General features: G+C 39.9%; 1 protein-coding gene across 1 annotated transcript; it reads right to left on the bottom strand.

The window, feature by feature from the left end:
- Positions 1-5,028: 5,028 nt before the first annotated feature.
- Positions 5,029-13,167, bottom strand: KCNJ8 (potassium inwardly rectifying channel subfamily J member 8). Its single transcript, XM_061204820.1, has 3 exons — positions 12,707-13,167; positions 11,439-11,879; positions 5,029-6,415 (listed from the first exon to the last, which is right to left on the bottom strand). The coding sequence occupies exons 2-3, from the start codon at positions 11,810-11,812 to the stop codon at positions 5,515-5,517; spliced, it is 1,275 nt and encodes a 424-aa protein (XP_061060803.1). The 5' UTR covers positions 11,813-11,879; positions 12,707-13,167; the 3' UTR covers positions 5,029-5,514.
- Positions 13,168-13,192: the final 25 nt, after the last annotated feature.

The following is a 13,192-nucleotide window of genomic DNA, read 5'->3' as shown; positions in this document are numbered from 1 at the left end:
CACTGACTTCTGTTCATGGGCCATTGGCCCCAAATCAGGCACATGGCCACAGCTAACAGAGACAGGGGAATGTGTTAGCTCTAGCTGAACAACTCTGTTGCTATGAAAGAAGGAAGAATGCATTTGGGGGCGATAACTGTCAGGCTGCTTCACCATCTATTTTAGGCAAACACTGCGATAAGCCACCTGGGGGAAAGACTTACAGTCTGAGGAGAGATGCATATGATATCCGAAAGTTACAGAGTGCCAGTTATTATGAAATAACCAATAAACAGGGTCCACACTGTGGAGAGAAAGAAGTAATTTAGATGGAGGATTTGAGAAGGCTTTGTAAAAGCAGTAATTTTGGTAGGTAGAGAAAGCACAGAGTTTCAAGCTCAGAGACTTGCAGACTTGTATGGGAGACTGAATATGAGTGAAGCAGTCAGTGAACTTGAAGCACTACGTTATACATTGTAGTATTTTACACATTGCACTATTCGAAGGGGTTAGGAAGCAAAGCTGTAAAAGGTGCGTTGGAATCAAACCGCAAAGAGCCTTGACTAGCATGCTTAAAGAGTGTAGACTTTTTTCACCGGTCAATGGCGAGTAAGTGAAGACTCCTGAAAAATCTGTTAATATATCTGTTAATAAGTGAAAAGTATATTTTAACTTCAGTTTTACAGGTAACTATTTTATCCTCCACTTTTTCACTATTTATTCAATACAAGCTGGAATAGTCCGATAGTATGTGGAAATCCAGCCTTAATATTTTTGTTTTCTCAAGCGATTAAAATAAACACTGTGAAAAATAAGAGTTTCATTTAAATTATGCCAGAGAGTGTTGGAGTTGGGGGAGGGGTATCATACAGTACAGCCAAGAAAATCTCCATGAGAACCGGAACAACGATTGAAAATGAGTACTAATGAAGATAGAAATACTCTAAAATGAAACTGGGCTCTGATGTGGTATTTTGATCTGAAGTTAAAGGCTGATTAAGCTTTTCATGAACTTAAACTTGAATCTGTGCAGTAAATTATCAAGGGGGGTGTAATTAGGGTCACTTCCTTCCTAGATCTCTGGGGAATTCCCATCACCATTGATGAGAATTGTGCCTAAAGATCATGGGAAGAGCATGGCCCTTGGGTTTCCTCTTAAACAGCCTGTAGGATTTGTTATGGTTATTTTAATGCACTGGTCCTTGGAGACACTAATTTCAGTTCTGCCTCTACTTTGGACATGGTGAAAATGACAAAAGTTGTGGGTGGGAACCCCAAGAGATGCAGATATCTTTTCATTCTTTCTTCTTTATCTATAATTATTTTATTATCTGTGAGGAAATTTCTTTTCCGAAAATGCCAAATCTGTAAACAAGAGTAAAAAATAAATGATTCCAACCAATGGAGGGAGAAAAGTGCTGCCCCATGTTTACTAAGCGGCTAATAACTTCTCTGGGAGTTAGACTTTCTTTGGGAACTGAGGTCATCTCTTTAAGTCTCTGCTGGTTCTGAGACACCTGAGTGTTAAAACACTTCACCAGATAGTTAGAAATGTCTGAGGCCAGGCGACCAGGATTTTTACTCAGAGAAAGTCTTGAGCCAAGTGGCAAATGATGAGGAATTGTAGAATAAAACCGTGGGACTGGGATAATGTAAAGCAGGAAAAAAATGATAGTTCTAAAGATGAGCAGTGTTCGATTTTCTCACCCAGCTCTCCGCAAAACTATCTTGTGGCACAGCTCTGGGTCTTCTGTTGCCTTCCCACGCCTGCCCAGTAACCAAGGGTAGGTCTCAATTTTGATCATGCAATTCTGGCACCTAAGCCAGTTTTCCTCTCCTGATACTTTCCATCTCAAAGTATTTGGGTGCAGAATCAGCACCTAACCTGCTTATAAATTTCCGCTCCTCCATAAAGAGAAGAAACACACCTAGTTTTTTTTGCCAGATGGTGAATGTCAGACATGGTAGAAGTTCAATATATATTATTGGATAAATAAATTAATGACAGATACATGAAACCAGAAATATCCTCTGTAGGTAAAATGTTTCCCTTTACACTTTGTAGTATTCTACACATTATACTATTTGACAACAGGCAGGTGGCAGGTATCAAAGAATCAGGAAAAGCAACTGGGTATGGGTATAAGGTCTCTGCTGCAGAATTTTTAAGAGATCAGATTCATGTTGCAAAGATCTTTTTTCTCTGTTCTAGAGAACAAATATAATGCACTGAATGTCATTTACTAAGAATCCAATTAATTTCAAGGCAGTCCTTCATTTCTAGCTTTTGTCCATTGTGAATGAATCAAACTATTTTAAGCCCTTTGTATACATTAGCTACCTTAGTTCTTACAGCAACTTATGAGGTAGGTACTATAATCATTTTGATTTTATGTATGAGGAAAATGAGGCACAAATATTAATTTTGTCAAGACCTCACAGATGCTAAGCGTTAAAACTGAAATTTAAACCAAGAGGGTCTGACTGCGGAGTCTATTTTCTTAACCACTATACTGCACTGTCACATGAGATGGCACTGGAGCAGAAATCCTAAATAATCACAGGAGGAGAACCAGGAGGCCTTCTGGGGAAATGTTCCTGGTGGAAACAAACTCATGATATGAAAGTATGTATGGCTCTGTTTCAGAGAACAGCAAGGCCAGAGTGGTAGAATGGAAATGATTCAGGGGAAAAGATAGTAATAAGATGTAGTGTCTTGTGGGCCCTGGAAAGGGTTTTGATTTTCATTTTTAGAAAAATGGAAAGCCGTAGGAGGGTGTTAAGCAGAGGTGTGATGTAATATGATCTAAAAGAATATTGTGGCTGCTGTATGATGACTCGGACGGAAGTGAAGAATCTAAGTATTTAATATAAAATAATATTTAAATTCAATACATAAGTCAAAATTATATACACACACACATATAAAGAATCTTATTTTCTAAAACTAAACTCAACAGTTCCAAAACTGCTTAGCCAGTTAAATATATTTTGGCAAAAATAGGTTCTGAAAACATTGTAATGTTCTAAAACACTTGCAGATTTTCAGAAATTGATGTGACCTTTTGTTTGGTGTGGCTGTCACCAGCTAAATGATGTCCTTATCTGAGCCATGACTTGACATAGGGGCCCCATCAAGCTCTTCCACTGACTTCCCCATGAAATCAATGGCCATCAGGTCCTTGGCACCCAGCCTTTGGTTGCAGCTGGAAGGTGGCTGGTGGAACTGCTCTAACTCCATTGCTAGATTTGCCCCTGGCTGCCAAGCATCTCTGTATCACCTGGACTCAGAAATCCTGCATCTCAGCCCCACTGTGTCCAGACATTACCTGCCCCACAGCCTGTGTCACCTTCACAGATGTTGAGCTGCCACTGCACGGAACAACAGGTAAGCACTGCGCATGTTCTTCTTGCTGGTGTGGCAGTTGCCTTCTGCATCTGTCCGGTTTCCCTGGGATGGGAGAGGGGGACCCACATCTATGCCAGAACTGCGAGGATGTCTGATATCCAACTCTGTAATCACTGGTGGGCTAAATCTGATTAAGGTAGATTTTTCTTTAGCAAACTGAAAACTGTACAGAAATGTTTCAATATACCAATGTCCATAGATGAAGTAAAATAGAGACCTCAAAAATTTGTGTAAAAGGCTACACAAGAGCTCAGCTTTCGGATGTTTAGCTATGTGAAATATGAGAATAAGCCTATAGCTTACTAGCTTTGTACTTCTCTCCCTGTGCCCTCATCCCTTCCTTGAAGAGGCAAGAGCTAAGGATGATTAAATCAAGGGTTGATAGAAAATCTCACTTTAGCAATTGAGATAATGCTAAATCTTTAAATGCCAGGCCTGCGTTCAGATATTACTAAGGAGGAGATGTAGTTTTAAGATGGGAGGTGGGAGACGCAAAGAAAAAAGGTTACAGGATTTCCATGATACATCAAGCTCAAATAGAAAAACCAAGAGAACATTCTAAAACTTTGAATGAAATGAAATCAACATGAAATTTTAAAAATGTAGTTCCCTTGGAACAACAGATCTCAAAGAGAGGGACCCTCAGAGAGAGAGATCTCAGAGGTGAATGTCATCACTGTGTGATCACTGTGTCACATGCCTCTAAAAATGTGTTGTTTTTCCTTGAGCTTTCACTAGGGATAATTTTGTGAAAGAGAAATTGCAAAACTACAGTGAATACAAAGAAAATATTTTAATAAAATATTCACTATAGTGGAGGCTCTCAACAAGAACTGAGAAGGCAAAAGAAGTAGCTGTCCCTTTGGGGAATCCAGTCCTAAATGACGCAGGAATGTTCTTAGCTTTTCTCCAAAAGCTCCTTGCCTAGTTCTGCTAACAGGTGGCCATGAGGGGGACAAAGAAACCTCTGGAGGTCACTGTGAAGAACCAAGTGAATTAAGAGAATCCACTTAGAAGTAGATGAGAACTAAGCAGCTTTTTAAACTTTTTTTTAATAAAAATATTTTTCCAACTCACAGGGAAATGGGTAAAACTTTTCAGGTTAAATGTTTCTTCTGTGAGTTGTTCTTAGTCAGTTGGTACCGCCTATGGCTTGTCTTTAAGCAGCTGGGAGCCCCAGCAGGACTGCAGACACCTGGCTGAGCATCGGGGAAAATGCAGAACTAAGCAGTTTTTCTGTGGGAAATCCAAAAATAGATTTGCAAGTTTCTATTCATGTTTTCAAGGCTCTGAATGAGAAGTTAACAGGAACTTTGCTTCATCAATCATATTGTGGGGTGATTTCTAGCTTTGGAACTTTGAGCCTTATACTACAATAGTTGATTTAATGGAATAGGAATTTTGATTTCTAGTTGGATTCAGTTACGTTCATGTAGAAACATGCTAGAATTGATCTCAGTTGTTGTTGTTTTCCTTTCACAGATGTCCCTGCTTAAAATTTTAGTGTAATTTTCCTAATACTAGTTATGCTTATACTATACAATTTGAGAAAAAATAAAATTCAATATTTAAAAAATAAACAAAAAATAAACAACAGAACAAAACAGAAAAAAACAAAACTAAGCAGTTTTTGTCTCAGGCTTCTTTACTGGTGCAGTTAAAAAAAAAAAAAAAGAAAGAGAGGAAGAGAGAAAGGAAAAACACAATTTTGGGACCCCCTGCCCATTCTATCACATTTCCAGAGTGAACAATAGAAACAGAGACAACTGTGGTGTCACCCGCTAAGTATTCCATACAGCATCATTCCTTGGTCCACTTTCATATTCAAGGTCTATTACTATTAATGTAATTCTTGGGTTTCAAACTGAGAGAAATGAGAGCATTTCCCCTCCATAACTTAAGCTTATCTCTGCGAATACTGCATGGATGAAACAAGTGAGCCAAGAACCCTCCACCTTGTGTGTTACTGTTTATTGACACAGAAAGTGCTGCTGTTGGAATATGCATATCATTTAGTGCATTAAGATAAAGAAGGACAAATTATTGTGTTCCAGCTCTGTTTCAGTCTGTGCCCTGTAGAAACTCTTCAACATCTTATCAAAGACTTTCTGGGGGTTGTGTTGTTGTCAGGATTCCGACGTGTTCTGATTTCCTTCTGGAGTCATAAATTGCACCTTGGGCACCATGAGGGATGAATTGTTCCGGCGGATGGAATTATTCCTCCTCATGGAATTGTTTCTTCTCATGGAATTGCGCTTCCTCAGAGAATTCTGGTGGGACAGTTCACTCTTCTGGAGGGTTTGGATAAGAATGGAAGGCTTTTCGTCCAGCTCTCGGGCGCTGCACCTCGGAGCCGCTACTTTCACGGTGTTGCCAAATTTGGAGTAATCCACGGAATACACGCCTTCCTCCTCGGTTACGATGGACACGAAGCGATGGCCCCATTGGATCTCCTCAGCGATGTAAGAGGTTCTCGCTTGGGTGGTAATGCCAGTAGTTTCGACCACTCCTTCCAGAATCACGATGACCTCCAGGTCTTGGTTGGCGAGGTCGGTGGCGGAGATATCATACAAGGGGCTGCGCTTGTCAATCACGTGACAGATGATCAAAGGGGCCACCAGAAAAATGTTATTACTCTCAAGAGGGTTATCAACGGGAATGTCTAGTTGGTGAATAGGCACCACCTCCCCTTCGGGTGTCGTGGTTTTCTTGACCACCTGGATGCGCACCGAGGCACTAATGATCATGCTTTTCCTTAGGTCGCCCACGCGGAACATGAAACACAGTTTGCCGTTTCGGACTGCGATCACCGCATGCCGGCTGAAAATCAAGGTTTCCGCCCTTCTGTGAGCCTGGGCTGTTTTCATGAATATGCAGCCCAACATGACTGCATTGATGATCAAACCCACAATGTTCTGGAGAATCAGGACTGTGATGGCCAGAGGACATTCCTCTGTCATCATTCTCCCGCCAAACCCAATTGTCACTTGAACTTCAATGGAGAAGAGGAAAGCAGAGGTGAAAGACCTGTAAGAAATGAGACCAGAAAACAATGCCATTGGATCAGATTTTGAAACACGAAATAACAGGCTAAGTTGAATTTTGCGTTTTCTTCCTCCGAAGACTATTTTTTAAAAAAATTTTATTAAAGTATAGTTGCTTTACAGTGTTGTGTTAGTTGTTTCAGGTGTGCAGCAAAGTAAAAAAAGAAAAATATATATATATGTGTGTATATATATATATATATACACACACACACATACATATTCTTTTTCAGATTCTTTCCATTACAGGTTATTATAAGATATTGAGTATAGTTCCCTGTGCTATACAGTAGGTCCTTGTTGGTTATCCATTTTGTATATAGTAGTGTGTATATGTTAATCCCAAACTCCTTATTTATCCCTCCCTCACCCTTTCCCCTTTGGTAACCAGAAGTTTGTTTTCTATGTCTGTGACTCTATTTCTGTTTTGTAAATAAGTTCATTTCTATCATTTTTAAAGATTCCACATATAAGCAATATCATATGATATTTGTCTTTCTCTGTCTGATTTACTTCATTTAGTATGATAATCTCTAGGTCCATCCATGTTGCTGCAAATGGCATTATTTCATTCTTTTTATGGCCGAGTAATATTCCATTGTATGTATATATCTATCTATATATAGATATAGATATATACACACTACATCTTCTTTATCCATTCATTTGTCAATGTCCAAAGGCTATTTTTTTAAAATTATTTATTTATTTATTATCTTTGGCTGCATTGGGTCTTTGTTGCTGCACGCGGGCTTTCTCTAATTGCGGCGAGCGGGGGCTACTCTTTGTTGCGGTGCGAGGGCTTCTCATTGCGGTGGCTTCTCTTGTTGCAGAGCACGGGCTCTAGAGCGCAGACTCAGTAGTTGTGGCACACAGGCTTTGTTGCTCCATGGCACGTGGCATCTTCCCAGACCAGGGGTCAAACCCATGTCCCCTGCATTGGCAGGCAGATTCTTAACCACTGTGCCACCAGGGAAGTCCCATGTCCAAAGGTTATAAAAGGCTTTTAGAAAGACTATCCAACTTAATGTATCAAATGCCCAGTTCTAAACACAAGCACTTGTTCATTCTCTCCCTCTCTCTCTCTCTCCGCATGCATCTACCCCCAGGCTTCTGGGATACACTTCTATTAATGTTTTCAAATCATGTAATGATGGGCCTGTTTATGTGAAAGCATTAAAATAATACCTAGACATATTTATATTTATGGGCTTATTTTACTTTGTGAAATTTTCTTCCAGGTTGATGTCTATTATTTATTGCCTATCTGTGTTTAAGTGACTTGAGTCATATGGGAAGTACTGAGTAATAAGTGAACTTTTTATTGTTTACAACCTTTAAAGTCGTACTCCCTAACAAACACTGATTGTGTACCTTATATAGAGAAAGCACAGTGCTAAAGAGTGGTACAAAGCACATCATTCAAAAATACTAGTATTTTTAATTAAAAAAAAATGTGCCATTTGGAATGAAACATGTTTTCTTACTGATTGTCTCATTTTGTTCTCTAAGTGATCTAGAGAATACTGAAGTTATTAAAGGAAGGATGTGAGGTAGGGATAGATAAGTGACTGTGTCAAGATTACATAATTAATAAGAACATGAATTCTCTTAATTCTGGCCTAGTCTCCGAAAGAAGCACAGGGAAGGGGCCAACAAGTGTCAGGGTTTTCTTGGGAAGCTTTTTCAAACTGCACTTCTCTTCCTTACCTCAGTGTAAACCCTGATTTGGTAGTTTAGGGTGGACCTGGATAAAACTTTTGAAAAGCTTGCAGATAATTCTGATTTATCTCCCCTGATTGAGAAGCACCACATTTGGTTATTCTTATCACTAATTTATTCATTTAACTACATATCCTACACTGCTGTGGCTTCTTAATAGAAACAGTCTTAGTCTTGTGTTTGCCCTACACCCCAATTTCAAACTTTTCTAATTTTATAGATGAGAGACCATCTGTCAAAGTATTAGCTGTGTATTGATGCCACACACAATGAGAGACCAAATATTTAAATATCTGAATACTAAGTCAAGTACTGCACTTTGGCGGGACACTGTGAATGGTCGGCAAGCACACGCAGGTGATTTTTTTCTATTCAGGTTCATAATCAGGGATTTTTTATATTTTTTAAATTGAAACATAGTTGATTCTTCTAATTAACTTTTAAATGGAGTGTGAAAATTGCCTTTCTTACCTCTTCTGTTGCTAAAAGGATTCATGAAAAGCAATGATTGCTTTTTGCACTAGCTACACATGAGCTAATACTGAATAATCCAAAAACATGGTAAAGAATAAGAAGAGACCCCAGAGAAGGGGCACGGATACAACACTGATTTCTAATTATACATGCTTCAGGGAGCAGCGTAATGATGAATATGCCCAGATGTTTCATTTTCACGGCTTAAGAGGTCATTCATGTGCCATATTGTGTATGTTGTTTATTTTATGAAAGAACTTACTTCCAAACATTATATTGTGCAAGACTCATCCTTTTATGAACACCTGTCATGCTAAACAACCTCAAGAGATGAAAGTGTTTAACTGCTCATTTGTTCTGCTACAGAGGGAGTGAGGCTGAATTACAAGAGGAAATATGTTGGTTTATTTTCTGACTCATGTTAGAAAGTCATCCACATGAAAGGGAAAGTGAGCCAGCCTGGAAGGAGAATGTTAAATGCTATTTGGATACACTGGAGAATATTCATTACAATCAGGTGTTTTTGGTTCTGATGACAAGGTGAGACACTGAACTTATGAAAGGAAAGGAAAGGAAATGCAAAGAATTAGACACATTATTAGTCATCTTTTAAATCCCCTTTGGGAGAGAATAGAGATTTTTCTGTTTCTATTTTTTTTTTTTTTTTTTTGGTGAAAAAGTATTATGTACGGTTGGTTAAGATTAAATTGTATGTTGCATTGAAGGATAAATAGTACCACAATGTTAAAATAAAACCAGTAAGATTTTAACCTTACAAGATGTCCAATAATATTTTTTAGGTAAGAAGTGCAATTTAAAATGCTAAGATTAAATCAACTGTATTTTAATAAAAATTTTAAAAAAGGAAATATGCTTTAGAGAATCACCTAATGAAAAATAAATAAATAAAATGCTAAAACTGTCATACTGATAAAATCAAGTGTGTCTCCTTGTATCTGCGATGCCATTTCTCATAGTGAATTGAATGTTCAAACCAGCAGGAATCCATCAGGGGGATAAACATGCCTCAGAACACCTCCTGTTGAACAATAAAAGCTAGCAGTAAAACAGCTTTTAATAACCAGTGCACTCTGTCATGTTCTTTTACAAAATCATTGAAAATATCTCACTTTTGATGACATATCTTTAATAAATTGCTTAATGACTTTTTTCCCACAGGAAAAGCCAATATATTTGTCTTGTGAATAAAATCTGTCCTTTATTTTTCCGAGGTTTATCATTTCTGTTTCTTTTATCTCTTTTTATGTGTATCTACTTCATGTTTATTAAAAATGTACCTTGATAGGAAAATGATTCACCGACATCAGTGCCAATAAATTTCTTAAAGAGAAATATTATAGATAATGATATCTGACCTACATATACCTGTTAAACACAGTATTTTGTTCCTTTATATTTGGTGTACTGATGATCGCCTACATTCTTCACCTATATTTTCTCTGAGACAAAAGTTTGTGACAAGTTTAAGACAAGAAAATAATACCTAACTCGATGGTAAAGACAATGGATCGATTCAATTTGTTTTTCTTCCTCAAAATCTGAGCTGAAATCTGTGGCATGTGATCTCTACGACAAACACTGCAACCTCCCTTGATAAGCTGGCATTGCAACTATTCAGGGAATGGAAGGATGGACAAGTTTACAGTCTGAGTTTCTGCTTCTTGCAGTGGTATGCTAATTTCATAAGATTTCAGGGTCAGCAAAGGTCTTATTCTTTACAGTTTCCTGGAAGAATGGTGCTTGCTCAGTTGCTTTGCTTTATGAATTATGTGAATTTGGAATATTATTGAGAAAAGGTCCTGGAAAAGTTGCTAGTATTACTACTAATGTTTCACTGCAGAGTGCATATTTTTGCAATAGATATTATCTTTTTCCATCTTCCAACAAAACAAGAGACAAATCACTCCAAGTAAATGTTCTTAGGCCATGTGAATCTATGAGAGGAGAATCACTGAAATCAAATTCACTTTACTTATCTTTGAAATATTTATGATATAAGAGAAAAAAGCAAAATTAGGGCAATCTAAGAACTGTCTTCCTATCCTACTAAAACTTTTAGAGAAAACCACAACATTAAGTCACTTCTACATAATCTCTTCCATTAAAAATTTGGACCAATCTCCATTAAAAAATATTTTTTTTTCTAGTTCTGAACCTTAGCATAACTTCTAATTTTGGAATTCAATGCAGGCAATCAGCTATTTAAGATAATCTTGATAAAGAAGGCCTTATGTTTATTTCATTTCTGGTGGATTTTTATTTTTTATTTTTTTATCTAGAACACCTCTCCACCAGTGTTTGCCCATTTTTCTCATTTCTGAAAATGTCACTGGTAAGAGAAGTTGTGGAAAAACATTACTAGCATTTGCACAATATTTTTTGTTGATCAGAGCTATTGCCTTGTGGATGCTGGAACTATGGACAGCAGCTTTTTCAGACTGAAAACTCAGTATGTGGTTTTTTTTGAGGAAGGCACTCTGTGGAATCCTTTGAACCACAACCATTTTAAAATAACTGGTATAATATTTTCAAGGCCAGCTCAAAGGATTGAAGTGCTACATTTTCAAAGACTCGTCATCCATAAAGCTGCATCTGAAAAGAATTTTAATACATTGGATTGGTTTTGTTGTTGTTGTTTTTGTTATGTTTTTACTTTTTTGCTTCTGAAGGTACTGAAACAAACTCTTTAGTTCACTTGCAACAAAATAACAGAGTGAAGAGAGAAAGGACAGTTTCATCTTTTTTTCTGTACTGTTTTCCACCCCTGCCTCATCCCGCTGCCTTCTTACCTGACATTAGTCACACACACGGTGGACTCCAAGCCACTTTTCTCCATCCCACTTTTCTCCATGTAAGCATAGATGTCCCCGTGGGCAAAGGCCACCAGCCACCACATGATGGCGAAGAGCAGCCAGCTGCAGAGGAACGACATGGTAAAGATGACCAGGGTGTGGCGCCATTTCAGGTCCACCAAGGTAGTGAAGATGTCCTGGAGGAACCGTCCTTGCTCCCGGATGTTTTTGTGCGCCAGGTTGCAGGCCCCGCTCTTGGCGATGAAGCGGGCCTTGGGCAGGCGGTCCCTGATGCGCGGTTTGCGCAAGTTCTCCGCGGCGATGCGCGCCAGCACATATTCCTCGGGGATGATGCTCTTTCTGGCCAACATCGTGCCGTCACCATAGCCAGCCTGTACACCTGTCTCCGACCTGCCTCTCCTTCCCTCGGGACCCGTCCTGCAGCAGGGAAACGAAGATTAAAAACTTTCCCCCCCATTTCCTCACCTCTTCAGTCCTTGCATGTAGGGGTGTGTCTATACATTCCAGGTGACGTGCAAAGCTAAAGGTATGATCTTATTAATCTAAACACGAGCCTAGTTAGTGCTTGAGTTCTTGGATCCCGGGAAAATTACTTGGTCTGAACCAGAACTGTTTTAATATTCCTTATCGTTTTGAACACATAAGAGCACAGCCTTAGTTAAGCAAAACCAGGAGCCTTCCTGTAAACAGCAGGCTCAGTGATAATTCTGAAATTACCCGCGTCTGTAGATTAGTGCAAGGATACCAGCACGCGACGTCTATGAGGAAAATTAAGGATCTGTTTACTAAACTATTCATATGATGTAGCAATATTAAAAGTAAAGAGGGGAAATTCTTTTTCTGTTATTTTTAGAAATAGGCAAAGGCCGTGAGCTCCTGCGCAGTATGAATGTTTCTTGTAATTCGACAAAATAATAATAAGCAATGTGCTATGTAACCTGAAAATCACGTAGAGGTATTTTAAATTTGAAAGAAGTGTGAGTTGCATTCTTTTTAAAAAAATCCCACTGGAACTCATAATGTAATAGCTTGAAAACTTCTTGACGACGAAGGGATCAAACATACAAGCTGCAGGAAAAACCCCGGACAATAGCCTGCAGGCGGCGGATAGAGTCAGTTAAAAGAGTGTGCCCCGAAATTCCATCCGACGCTGTCAACCTCGCCCGTGGTCTGCATTTTCAATCATTTTTGGGGATGCGTTCAGCCTCCCCCTCCCCTCCGCTTAGAGGAGCGTTGAAACTTACAGACTCTGGGCAGCGGGCGCCGCGGCCGCACCTCCCCGCACACGCCGGCCGACCGCGAGCAGGTCCCTCGCTGTCCCATCTCCGGGCGCGGGAGCGGGGACCGCGACCGCCGGAGGGACAGATCCGGGGGCCGCGCGTCCTAGGGAGAAGAGTTAAAATAATAAAAGGTGCAGCTGAATCTGAACGCGGGGAGGGCTGGAGGAAGGGGGATGGGTGTCGCTCTTCCCCTCCCCCTGCTCGGCTCTATCCCTTGGCCGCTGCCGACGGCGGAGGAGAGGCTTGGGGAGAGGAACTGGGGGGTGATGCTCCACAAATCAGCCTCCCACTTCGGGCTTTGACGCGCGCCAGACCTCTGAGGCCGAAATTGCAGAGATGAGGGAGGGAGGGGGTGGGGGAGAGGCGAGTCCCGGGGAGGTAGGGAGCCCGCCGGAGGGAGGGGCGACGGGGGGTGGAGGGCGGGGCCTGTAGAACCAGCCCTTTTCCCAG

This window comes from Eubalaena glacialis, chromosome 11, assembly GCF_028564815.1.
Source record: "Eubalaena glacialis isolate mEubGla1 chromosome 11, mEubGla1.1.hap2.+ XY, whole genome shotgun sequence".
Classification (NCBI taxonomy): Eukaryota; Metazoa; Chordata; class Mammalia; order Artiodactyla; family Balaenidae; genus Eubalaena; species Eubalaena glacialis.
Note: the sequence above shows the minus strand (reverse complement) of the source record. Positions and strands in the feature narration are given on the sequence as shown.

What these genes read in the sequence shown, in the direction of transcription:
- KCNJ8 (XM_061204820.1), bottom strand. Translation starts at nt 11,812, where the DNA reads ATGTTGGCCAGAAAGAGCATCATCCCCGAGGAATATGTGCTGGCGCGC. An exon ending in GTGTGTGTGACTAATGTCAG is followed by an intron (nt 6,416 to 11,438) that starts GTAAGAAGGCAG and finishes CATTTCTTACAG; the next exon opens with GTCTTTCACCTCTGCTTTCC.